Here is a 12,692-nt window from a genome sequence, read left to right as displayed (position 1 = left end):
CATTTCTGATTTGAGTACTTTGTTTTGTATCATTAACATTCTTTTAATTGAATTGTTTTCTTATGGAAATGCTTTGGGGAAAAGTAGCATGAGTGCTAGCAAATTTGTTATACAGATCTTGCAAGTAAAGTGCTTTACACCAAATGAGTTTTAGCGTAACCATTTTGAAGGCTTGTTTGACCAAATTGCTTACTTTAAATGAAAATTATTTAGGTTAGGTTTTGTTTTTTTTTTAATTGAACAGAATCTCCTAGTGAATTTGTTAGGCTGAGTAACCTCACTATAAATCAGAGTGCTGAATCTTGCTCCATTGGTTTGAAGCATGCATTCAATCTCTGACGTCATTGAAGTTTACTGCATAGTTTGACTGCAGTTGCAAGGTTCTTGTGCTTGTTCAAAGGTCATTATTTACTTATGAAGCCTTAGAGTATAAATAGGTAGGGTTTGATGCTCTGAATGTTAACTGCCCTGACATCTTATTTGTTTTAAATTACGGTGGTGGGTTTTTTAAATAGTACCGAACACAGCGTTTCTCAATGTAGAAACCATTCTGATCACACATCAGCATTTCTTGTTCCCCTCATTTTTGAGCACATGGGACATTCTTGAGAGAGAGGACCTTTGTTTTTCATAATTCACCAGTTGATACTTTTATTTTCCAATCAAAGCAATTATTGCAAACAAGAATAATTTGAGATAAGTAGTAAGCAGTAACAGATTAACATGTAAATACTAAATCATTTTTCTTCCTACAAATAGCTGTTATAGTAGTGAATAAAAGAAGGAAATCGTATCTACGGTTTATCCAGGACCTTTTGATCTTTGTTTTCCATAGGGCAATGTTGACTTTTAACACTTTCTTCTTCTTATCCAGTTAACTTCAATAATTTCCTTACACTGGTTTGTTGAATGCTATAGATGAGCATCTTTTTAAATTAGGACTTGCCAGTCCACATTTTTTGACAGGCAGTGTCCTTTCTCTTTTGATAGAGTGGGTACAGTTGTGATTGGAAGATGTCTTAAGTAGATGATGAAAATGTAGCATGTAGAATCCTCAGTTTTAAAATTTCTTGTCACCTTTTTTGTGAAGGATGACAGCCTGGATGAGAAGCCATTAAAAATGAGAGGGAGAGATTCTTCTGAGAGGAAACGAAAACGAAAGCTGGAAAAGGCAGAGCAGTTCTTTGGAGAAGTAAAGCAGAAATCTAAAGAGTTGAAGAAACTGGAGAAGCCCAAAAAGAAGAAACTAAAATTAACCATGGACAAGACAAAGGAGTTGAACAAGTTGGCAAAGAAACTAGCCAAGGAAGAGGAGCGGAAGAAGAAAAGAGAGAAGGCAGCTGCAGCAAAAGTAGAGCTAGTAAAGGAGAGCACAGAGAAGAAGAGAGAGAAGAAGGTACTAGATATTCCTTCTAAATATGACTGGTCAGGAGCTGAAGAGTCTGATGATGAGAATGCTGTGTGCGCTGCCCAGAACTGCCAAAGACCCTGCAAGGACAAGGTGAGTTCTACCATAAATGATTGGGGGAAATAATGAAAATCCCTTTAAGGTTTGTCTGGGAGGTTAGCCAGTTTTGAACAAAAGTGAGTTGGGTGGCTAATATATTAGATGTGTTAGTACTGACAGGTAGATGTATGATGATACTGCTTGATCCACATTAGACGATAGGCATCTGTCTTGGGATGGTTTCTGGACAGTGGATCCTGCATTTATACAGAGGCTTAGACTAGATGACTCTTGGGGCTCCCTCTAACCCTTGTACTCTCTAGAATGCAGCTTTGCTGTTTTGAGCCATAACAGTTGGAATCTGAACGTTGGTATAACTGTATATTGATCAACTTTAACCCTATCTTTCTCTAAGCCGGTGTTGCTCAAACTTTTTAGGCTCAAGGCATCCCTTATTGGGCTCAAGACACTCCTCTGTAACTTTTGTGAATTTAGTAGCTACAGTATTTTCAAAAAACTATATATTATTTGCAGCGTGGTTAGGCAGTGAGGGTGGGGAGACATCCAGGCAGGGGCAAGCCTGAACCTATGTTTATCTGCTTAAATACCTGCTTATCTCTTCATATCTTGCTGTCTTCTCACACTTCGGGGCACCTAAAGAATCTGGCAGAACCTCAGGATGCCCCAGCATCCTCGTTCATAATAGCTGCTCTAAGCACTTCAGTCTGAGCAGGAGGTGAGAGGGAGGAGCTACTAGGGATGTAAAATCTGGGAATATTTTTTCTTTTTAAATTGCAAAGTTACACCCCCTTCAAGCCCTCTTCCAAATTCTTTGTTGCTGGTATTAGGAAAAGATGCTGATGAACCTCAGAGGGGTTAATTCTATTTTTCCCTGTTCCCTGTTTTGAGTATGTTTCTAAGCAAAAGTCTAAGCTGGATGTACAGTCCTTATAAATGAAAATTAATCTTCCAAAGCTCTTGTATAATAAAGCCAGTGAGCTGTGAGGCTGCAGGTTGAGCAAAGCCACAGGTTGCAGTGCCCCACTTTTCTTGTGGGAGGTAAATCTGCAGTGGTTTTAGAATTGATCGGATTACGACCCAAAAAAAAAAAAAATCTCATCCGCCTTCAGAGGTTATTTGGTCCCGTTTGTGGCCTTGGCAGCTGCTTTTAGCTTAAAGTAACTGGGGGAGATCAGCCTCTTTCAGTTTTCATTTATTTATGTATTTATCTATTAATTAAAGTTTTTTATAGGTGAAAAAACCCTTAATAGCTGCAGTTGAAGTTTTAAGCTATGTATGAATGTGACGGTCTGGGTAGCATCTCCAAATATTTTCATAGATTTCAGGAAGATTCTTCTGATTTGGGGAGATTGGGTTGTGTCATTTTTGTTTTGGTAGAATTGAAAGAAAACTCACTGTTGGGAACCTGTAAGAACTAGAGATAGCAAAACCTGGCACCGAGCCATTGAGAGGCATTCTCCATTGGTGGATTTGTAGACTGGATGATCTAATCAGTCTTCCATCTACTTTATAAATGATACTGCAGTGTTTAGTACATTCCATAAAATGTGCTATGTACTGAAAATGCTGAGCTTCCTAGGTAGAGAAAGTGGCTGAGTTCACCTCTTTGTAAGGGGTTTGTTTATTAAAATAGATTAATTTGTAAGAATTTTAGGAAATGCTTAATGTTGCATGTAGAATCCTAGTCATCATAACTCTCTTTAAAACTGTGTTTGCCATATGCTTCAGTATGCCCACGTAATAAAACTTTTAAAAACGTTCTTGCCCTATGGATAGAAAATGAGACAGACAGAAATGTAATAGCTGAAGCTGGAGGCATTAATGTCTCTTACCGTATGCAAAAATAGTTTCACTGTAAAGTACAGTCTTCAGCTGACTGTGGCCCCTGGATTTTTGCATTGCTTTGCTTTATATTGCATCTTAATTTAGTTTCCAATGTATAGTCAGTTATATCTCTTCTTATAAGATAAAAGTGAAGTTTCAGCAATAATGGCTTTGATCAATACAATGCTATAAAAGGTAGTATTATTACCCTTCATATCCCAACTTTTATCCATCTCATTCAATTTAAATGTGACTACTCAGAAAATGTTAGGAATCTTCTGATGCCTTTGAAATTTTGAAAGCTGCTTTGCTAACTTTTTCTGCCACTTTTGTTCTATGGCAAGTTCATTTCATAGTTAAGGGTTTTTCTTTTCCTTGTAACTTCTTCAATAAATTCATTGGCCATTTGTTGCTTTTTGGACTCCTGGGTGGACAGAGGTTTTTGAAACTAAGTTCATATGCAACCAGATGCAGTAATTGGGTCCCTTTTGTTTTCTGTAGTTGCAGAATTTACCTTTTGCTGTAGATCGATTGAAAAATCCAACCTTTCACTTGTCATTTTTTTAGTCTTTATGGTTACAAAAATAACCTTCCAAGTGTTAATCTCTGTAGTGGGTCAGTATTTAGTTTAACATTTTATTGACTAAGAGCCTCTGGGTTTGAGTGAGGTGCTGAAACTTTCAGGGAGCCACTGAAGTTGAAGAGTTTGTTGTGGAATTCAGTTCAGTGCTCTTGAAGGGGTTTACCAGCATTTAATATCCTCTATTTTTGTGGTCTCAGCTTTTTTATACATGTGCTGGGATGTAAACACATATGTTAAAAAGAGAATGAAAATTAAAACAAGACTGAAGAGGAATTAACTTGGTAGCTGAGAGGAAGCAGGGAAGAAAATCAGCTAAATAAGGTAGCAGGAGTGAGTGAGCTCATGTTTTAGAATTTTGGGGGAGATCAGGAAGTCCACAGTGTGAGCAGGTGGTTGAGTGAGTTAGAGTAAAGCAAGACCATAGGGTTTCTTGAATAAAGAGCAATTTGGGGACGGACATGATATGCACAGGAAGTGGAGGGAACTGAGAGAATGGAAGTAGTATTCTTCTATCTGAAGTTCCCTTGCTGTTCTGCTTCATATCTTGTCTAGCAGCAGCATTCTGGACCCATGAAGAAAAAAAATTCTCCTGCAGTAGTCATAGGATAGGCTTGCTTTAAGCAGTGTATGTGTAGGGATTCCAGCTGAGGCAGAGCCAACAGGAGCGGGATGAATTCTAGCAGTGTTCCTCGCATTCCAAATCTGTGTATTGCTGACTGAGAGGGATGTGAAAATCCAGGATTTATTTTGGCTCTGCAAGCAAAGATGAGGTCTGAGGTAGGGAGAATAGTAGTAAGTAGTCATGGGATCTTGGGCTGTTTTCTAAGCAAGACATTCATTGTCTGGAACTAAACTTGAAGTTTAAAATCTTAACAGGTAAATGATTGGAGAAAGGAGTATTGAAAAATTGAGAGGTGTAGGTAGATTACCTCAAAATTATCATAATTGGTGTCACTAATAAAGCCTTGAAGGGAGAAGAAGGAAGAGGAAATTGTTAGAGCTGAGCCCCAGTGAAGGTGAGAGGAAGGAAAGGAGCCAAAGCTGTTTCCTCAGATCAAGTGAAGTTGCTATGCTATGTTACTTGACCCTTGCTGGCTTTCAAAGAGCAGCCACTGTTGGTGAAATAGCCTTGCTTAACATAACTCTAGGCAACTTTGGCATTGAAATTAATTAAATTGTTCAGTTTTCTACCTCTTGCAGTTAATTCTGAGAAGCCTTTATGCAAGACTACTGAGCATAGGGAAGAAACTTATAATTGATGGTGGGTTGTGGTGGGGTGCAGTGCTAGACTCTGCCACTCCTGTGGCTGGGCAGGTGCAGCACAGGGTTTCCTCCACTGCTGCAAAGATTCCTGGTTGGGGAGATCCTGGCACCCCCTCTGAATTGGTGAGCAGGGCAGGTGCCTTGCTTGTCTTGCCCTATTTACATTCCTAGTGGGGACTAGTTTGGTCTACAAGTAGCAGATGAGGATTAGCATTCACCAGCTACTTAAAGGTACAAGTATTGTAACTGAAATAGGGGCTGAAGAAACAAGTGAGGTGGGGAAGAGTAGTAGACAGTATGGCCCAAGTGAATGAGCTGCCCTTAATTCTACTTGTGAAGAACTGATGGCAGAGATCACAGTTCAGAAGTGAGAACATGAGTCAGAAGACAAATATATACCAAGTTATGCTGCCTGTAGGAACTTTGTAAAACGAAAGGGCAGTTTTCAGTTGATCTCAAGCCCAGTCTCAATATACCATATTGAGAACTAAGAACAAGTTGGTTTTTTTTTTCACATAGCAATACTTTGCATTCACAGTTCTTCGACAGCTGCCAACTGCATTGCCCTTTCTGTGCTTCCTCTTCATATTCACCTGTTGCCTAATTAATCTCCTGTCAAGATGCACAACATAGATTTTTATCTTTGCACCTCTACACTGTAACCATTGGCGCACAGTAACTATTTAACCTCTTCTATAGTCTCATTTTACCCAGGGCAAATACCTTTTGATCCTGTCACTGAAAAGAGTTGGTTATCCAAATAGAAAAGAAATAGACTTCAGTTTCCATCAGATGTTTGGGAAGTTGGGTTCTTACAGCAAAAATTGCTGTCTTTTAAAATTTACTGTCAGGTTATAGTCCAAGTGAAATCCGAAGAGGTTTGGGAAAGTTGATAAAATGAAGCCCTCATTCAAGCAGAAATAGAAAACAATGTTATCATAGCTCAGGTGAACTCTATGTTAGTACTTTAACTGTGCCTCGCACTTGTTTCAGAACAAAGATTTCTGTTAAGTGCCATTTTGGAGTGATTGGTCACTTGTACAGAACTGAAACTTGGTTTATAAATTCATTTAAAATCCCATCTCTCTTCACCTCTCTATTTGGGAAAGATAAAATTAGAGGGTTTTTTTACTTTAAGGTAGGTTTATCAGTTTTCTAAAAGTAAGCATAAAGTCTGTAATTTGTCAACCCCTGCTGGGAGGGAGAATAATTGCAGTAAAGAAAGGAAATACAGTATTTGTATCTATATTTATTCTTTTCCCATTGGCTGGTCATAAATTCTTTCCTTGTGGATTCTAAGCATTTTAGGATTGATTGTTACTGATCCTTCCAAATCAGAAGGATGCCAACTCATTCACTTGCATTACTACTGCATTTTGCTTTGGGATAGATTTCTGTGCAGTGACTATTGTTTCCAGTGTATCTGTGTTTCCTTAAGTACTTATGAAGGCATTGATAGTATATTTAGTGCCTTCTGCCAGTAGATTTCAAAGCATAATCACAAAGCATTATTTCTGAGAACAGTTCTCAGTCTATAGGTCCCCTGTGAGGCAAGTTTTCCTTGGACTTCTAGAATTCCCCATATTAGCTTGTTGTTAGTGCAGAAAGGTTCCTTTATTGGGATCTTTTGAAACAACTCATCTGTGCTGAAGCTTTCTGTTAATTATACAGGTCATATTGAAACCATGTAGCATCTATGTCTTTAGGACAGCGTAGGAAGAATATGAAGTTAATCCAGCTACAGAAGATTGACAGGCCTGCCTACTTTTCATGCTTTGCTATCAGCCTAAAACATTCCAAAGATCTGTAATAAACTTTTACATGCTAGTATCTGAGTCTGTACCATATATATTTTTTTTCTTCTGGTACTGGTCTGGAGAGTTCAGTATAAGTTTTCTCCCTTGCACTATACTATGTGTGTTGATCTTGTCTCTTGCAGGTAGACTGGGTACAGTGCGATGGTGGCTGTGACGAGTGGTTTCATCAAGTGTGTGTTGGCGTCTCTCCGGAAATGGCTGAGAATGAAGATTACATCTGTATAAACTGTGCAAAGAAACCAATGCAGGGGCCAAGTCGCCCAGTACATGTATCACCACCCCCTTTCTTACTGAGACTCGAGGAGGACCTCAAGGGGACTAGTTAGCAGCTAGTTGGTCTCTGGGATTTGTTGGGAACTGGACCACTGAGACCCTACTGAAAGTGGGTGGTTTGAAGCTAATGTAGCCACTGAGCCTCACTTCCAAGGATGTACAGCCCTGCAGCAGAAATGGTCCCTTCCTAATAGCTGGCTTCCCCTGTACAATGGTGATGTCAGAGGCACAGTGGTACCAACTCATCTATGCAGACACCACCTTGTTGCACGTTCCAGCCAATGTTTTAACTCAAGTGTTTGCAGCTGTGATTGTGGTGGCTGCCCTCAGAGACTGAACAAACATGTGGCTGTTGGATGGGACACTTTGGTGTGTTAGCAGTGCATTTAGGAAGTGGGGTTGGCCTGGAATTGGTGGGCAGTGGCTAGAGCTTTCAGCCCTACCAGATATCTCCATGGGGGCATATTATCCATGCAGAGCTTTTGGAAGTTACCTTAAGCCAGGTGGCCTCTCATGTTAGCTGAGCCAAGAGGGCAGTGTATGGGGATAATGAACCTGCCTCCATGCCAGGGCAGCTCACACTAAACTGTGGGAATGGGAGTGGGTGGATCAATTTGTTAGTTTCTCTTTTGTAGCTAGAAGGCAAAGGAGCTCAAGGTCTCAGATATCAGCACTGGTTCTGTTTACCAAAAAGAAACCTAACCCTACTCCACTAAATATATTCTTTTTTTTCCTGAGGGGCACAGTCAATCTTCCTGTCCTGAGCATGGTCACAAAGCATCAGTTAAGACATCTAGCCATGCCTGAGCTTGGAAATCAGAGCGCTTCCCCATTAAAGGAGTTGCTTCTCCTCTTCTAGGCTTCATTGGTGTCCTGTGCCCCTGTATGTTACAGTTGTCTGACACAGGATGAAGCTGGTGAAGAGGTGCAGTAACATAGGATCCAGCTTCTGTGATCTGTACCCAGGGATGGGGAAGAAAGTGGACAACCCACTTACCTCACAGGTTACACTGATGTACTTCTGTGAGAACTTCCATTCACAAGTATTTCCAGTATCACTAGGCTACAGACATGGCCTTGAGTGATATCAGCAAGCAGTCTGCAGATACTGTCCAGAGCACAGATCCTGTCCCTGCTGGCTTTGCTGGATGCCAGCCTACAATCAGCAGTAGTTCCTGTTTGAAGTTGTCCCTGGCTTTGCCAGGGGATAGAAGGCTTGGGTTAATCCTGGGTGACAATTGTTTTAGTAAATCCATTTTTAAAAGAGGACTTGTTTTTACTTTTTTCTAAATGTCTCAGACTACTGACTTGTTCTATAAATAGATTATTTTTCTTTGATTTTTTTATACTTACCACTGTTACCAGCAGCACAGAGACAGAAGTTCACAAAGGAAAAACCTGCCCATGGGCTTGGGTTTTTTTTACTCCATTCCTTCCTTGTAGTACAAGGAATTAGCAGTTACCTTCCGCATCCTAGCCAGACCAGCTGCCTGTGTTTAAATAGGTAAATACATTTCATGTGCTACCTTCGTGTTTGGGTTTGTTCATGTTAGTGGGGCACCTGGGTCCTTGCTGACGCTAGTCTTTGCTGGCTTTATGTATGTGAATGTCTGAAGCCGGCCACTGTGCCGTCTCGCCCCTTTTCCTATTGTGTTTCCATTCTTTTGCAGTTCTAGGAGTGTTGTAAGTAGTGTCCAGTCTTACTAGAAGCTGGGCTGGGATTTAAAAAAATATTGACGAAAATGAGTGTTCTGTCTTGACTCTTCCTTGTCCCTTTTCTTGAACTCTAATATTAAAGAGGGTTTTTCAGCTGACTCAGATACCAGACAACATTTTCCAGCCAAAAACTGTAACTAGAAAGTCCAACTTGGCATACTTCCTTTACGTTAGTTTCCCCACATTGTTTGTCTGTGCCCAACACCTGGGAAGCGATGATTAACATGCTTTAAAGGAAGAGACCTGTACCGTTAGCCACAGGAAAAGAGGCTTAGGCACCAGTGGAGAAGGTAGAATGTCAGGAGGCTTGACTATCTACCCAGGAGTGAGAAATTGACTTACAGTGGTAAGCCATAATTTCAGCTGCTTGCAGATTTAGTTCAGTAACTATATCCAGTAGATGAAATTGTTGCCTGGGAGTAATGTTGACAGAGCATCTTATTCCCATTTATATACATATATAGCAATCTTCCATGCAACTGGGCACTCGCTGTTATTTGTTTCAAATTTATAAATATCCGTCTTAGCATACCTTTGATTTTGATAAACCAGTAAGAAAGTCTTACCTTCTTTTACATGTCAAAGGTTAATATATTCTGCCTTTTCTTATTGGAGGCTGTGTTTAGTCTTCTCCTGTGGAGGAGACAGAGGACCCACTGGCTTCAGAGGTGAATGCTCCTGTAAGAAATCTGAAGAATGCAAAAGACTGGAATTCTTTCATAACTCCTAAAATACATAACTTAGTGAGGGGAAAAACAGGATTTGAATTTCCTCTTAATTCAGTAATTTGAACAGGCTTTGGCTTTGTGGAGGCAGTTCTCTACACACTTTCCTTGTGAAGAGAACCCATAAGGAAATTGTTAACAAATAATAAATGTCCACAGTTCCCTGAATCGAGGTGAGAATCCTGGTGCCTTCCAAAGTGTGCAGGGAGCATCGAGGAAAAAGCTTCCAGCTAAAGATGCACTATTCAGTCACTCTTAACTATTCCTTACAAAGGGAGAGAACTGGAAACAGCTAAAAGGTGTGGGCAGGTATTGAAATTGGACTATTTGAATCAATCATCTTCATGTTACCACTTTGAAAGGCTGGTATACTTTTTACTTTCTGAGAAGCCTTGCTGACTTTGTTTACTGATGTGCAGTTTCATTTCAAGTAAGCTTTTTCAAAAACAATATAGAGGCCCATAACTAATTTTACATCTTAATGTGTTCTCTTTGTTTAAAAAATAAAACATAACCCCTCTCAAAAGGTGACTGATAGTTTAAGATTCCCACAATCCTGATTTAAATATTAATACTTTTGGAAAGCTTACGGAAAAAGCAGCAATGATAAAATGCTATTAAAAAACACAGATCCTTAGTTGCTTAACAGCAAAACTAAAACAAATGAAGCAAAACATATCTTCTTAAACTTCCAAAATGTTTCAGATGTGGTGAATCTCACCTGTAATAACAAGTCTTATACATTATGTGCAAAATATATCATCTGCTGTATCCACATTTCTCAATAATCCCATATTGCACTCTGCAAAAGAAGATAATCATAATTTGTGGAGTTCATCTTCATGAGACACTCTTTTTCATAAAACCTGAGAGAAACATCCAGTGCCTAGCTACCAGATGGAAGACACTCCCAGAGAGCTTAGCAGGTATTCAAAAAGCATTAGTATTAATGTGGTTAATGAAAGTACCTACTGCTAGCTAAATGGGTATACACGTTGGATGTATACACTTAGGTTTCATCTGGAACTCTAAAACCTCATGCTTCATAGCACAAATTAACTTAGCAGTTTGGAAGTTCTGTGCAAAGGTTATTCCATAATTCCCACCAGAAATTTTTGCACTTTTCTTTATACAGGCTTCAGTGATGGGGAATTGCTTTCCCCATTGCTGAATTATAGCCACATGTAGGCTCCCATAGCAGCTGTTTGATAGCTTATGACAAGACTGCACAGCTGTTCAGGTCAAAAAGTCAAGAATACAGTATCCTATTGATACTCAACTGATTTTTAGGATTTTTGTATGAAGTTACTAGAATCTTTTAAGACTACTGGGTTAATTTATGGGCAATGGGTTTGGGTGATAAAAACCAACACTGGTCAGCATTTTTGTTGCAGATCTCATTCAAAAGATGATGCTTTCTCACTCTGCTCATTTAGTTTTGTTAACTATAAAGGAATAATTGCTATCTGCTAAATTCACAAACAGTTTTTTTGCAGCAGTTTTTCCGTGTACAGCCTCAGCGTGATTGTTTAGAAAGGCCAAGTCAACAGTAAAATATGTAATAGCTTTACCTATTATAACCATTTTAGATAGGTAAACTGATGGAGAATGAACTAGAAAATGTCCAGACCCTTCTTCATATGCACAGTAAGTAGTTACTAGGCAGCTTTCTGCCCTTTGCCCTGTATAATAGAACCAGCCTTCCAAGATAAATGCCAGTTGTGGCTAGGCTAGAGCCATCTCTCTTGTCAGCAGGTGAGTTCTTCAAGGTTACTAGTAAAGGAATGCATAGTAAAAAGAACCCCCAACCCCACCCCAAGTATCAGCAACGTGGAGAACATGCTACTTTTTCTTCCTGCATGTGGGGGTTTGAATTTTAGTTGTCTGTACATGTTAAAAGGAGGGATGAGAACTGTTTGTTCATTTTCCATATTGTAAATTATAGATGGATATATTTTTTTGAAGTCAGTTTCATAACATTTTATTTGGATACAGAAGTGTCCATAAGTGACCCATTATAAACACAATTAAGACCACCTTTAATTAGAGAAAGAGATGAAAATGGGAAGGAGCAAGGTCCATCAGATCACACTAATTTGCAGCCACAAGCAGTAATGTAAGTAGAAGTGGGTGAGCAGGCACAAGCCCCAGGCACTGACTAAGGGGGTGCTGGAATGGATGCAGCTATGGGTTGTGTAGAGTGGGGCTAGGAGCCAGGTCATGATGCAGGGAGGCTTTAGGGTCCTGGTAGCTATGTGCTGGGTAGGAAAAAGCAGGGGGTGAAAATGGGAAGAGAGGTGCACCGATTTTAGTGGTTTTGCTGCTTTGCTCAGCATGATGACGTTCAGTGGCACCTGCTTTTGGGGGGTGGGGGCTATGAAAGGCTTAATTCCTGGCTGGAGGGCACCTTCTCCATTGGTACTGGGACCCTAGAGCCCTGAATCTTGACCTTCTGGATCCTGGATAGCAGCTAAAGCCCATAGCTGCCCAGAACCCAAACTACCAGATACATGCCTCTGCTTCCTCTTTCCTTCCTAGTTCTCACTCAGGTGCCAAAGGAGTCCAGTAAGTCTACCTGAGCCAAACATGATCTTCATTTGGAATACCAACAGTCATATTTTAACAGTACCAGACGGGGAGGAGTGAAAAATGGACAAGACAGCTGCAAACTTCATGGCTAAAGTTCAGTACAAATTACTGTAAAGTTACATGACAAGGGTAATGAAACAAATAGGAATACTTCAGGGAACGGCAAGTCTGTTTCTAATTAGACATACGAAGGGAGGCCCCTAGTTTGTTTGTTTTTTATGAAACAGCCTTTAGTCCACAAAAGCCATTGGTAATCCCAATAAAAATCAACTTCCTTTCTCCGATGAGAGCTTGTCCATAAACATACTTTCACTCTGGGAGGCATGTGCCCTTCCCCTCCCTGGGGCTTCTCCCATCTCTGTACTCTCACCCGCACTGGGGCCTTGCTCTGCGCCCTTGTAGCCCGCACTGGGGCCTTTCTTGTCTATACACCC

The 12,692-nt window shown here is 40.2% G+C and overlaps 1 protein-coding gene across 3 annotated transcripts in view; it reads left to right on the top strand.

Annotated features, from left to right (window-relative positions):
- Window positions 1–11,450, top strand: part of KDM5A (lysine demethylase 5A) — a 92,934-nt gene extending 81,484 nt beyond the window's left edge. For all 3 annotated transcript variants that reach the window (XM_019515511.1, XM_019515510.1, XM_019515509.1), the window contains 2 exons: window positions 1,091–1,501; window positions 7,078–11,450. In XM_019515511.1, coding sequence (XP_019371056.1) covers window positions 1,091–1,501; window positions 7,078–7,281 — 615 coding nt within the window. In that variant the 3' untranslated portion in view covers window positions 7,282–11,450. The remainder of the gene's footprint in view (window positions 1–1,090; window positions 1,502–7,077) is intronic.
- The last annotated feature ends 1,242 nt before the right edge of the window (window positions 11,451–12,692 follow it).

Source organism: Gavialis gangeticus, unplaced genomic scaffold, assembly GCF_001723915.1.
Source record: "Gavialis gangeticus isolate Ggan-Ray unplaced genomic scaffold, GavGan_comp1, whole genome shotgun sequence".
Classification (NCBI taxonomy): domain Eukaryota; kingdom Metazoa; phylum Chordata; order Crocodylia; family Gavialidae; genus Gavialis; species Gavialis gangeticus.
The sequence above is the reverse complement of the archived record's forward strand: the minus strand, read 5'-3'. Positions and strand labels throughout refer to the sequence as shown.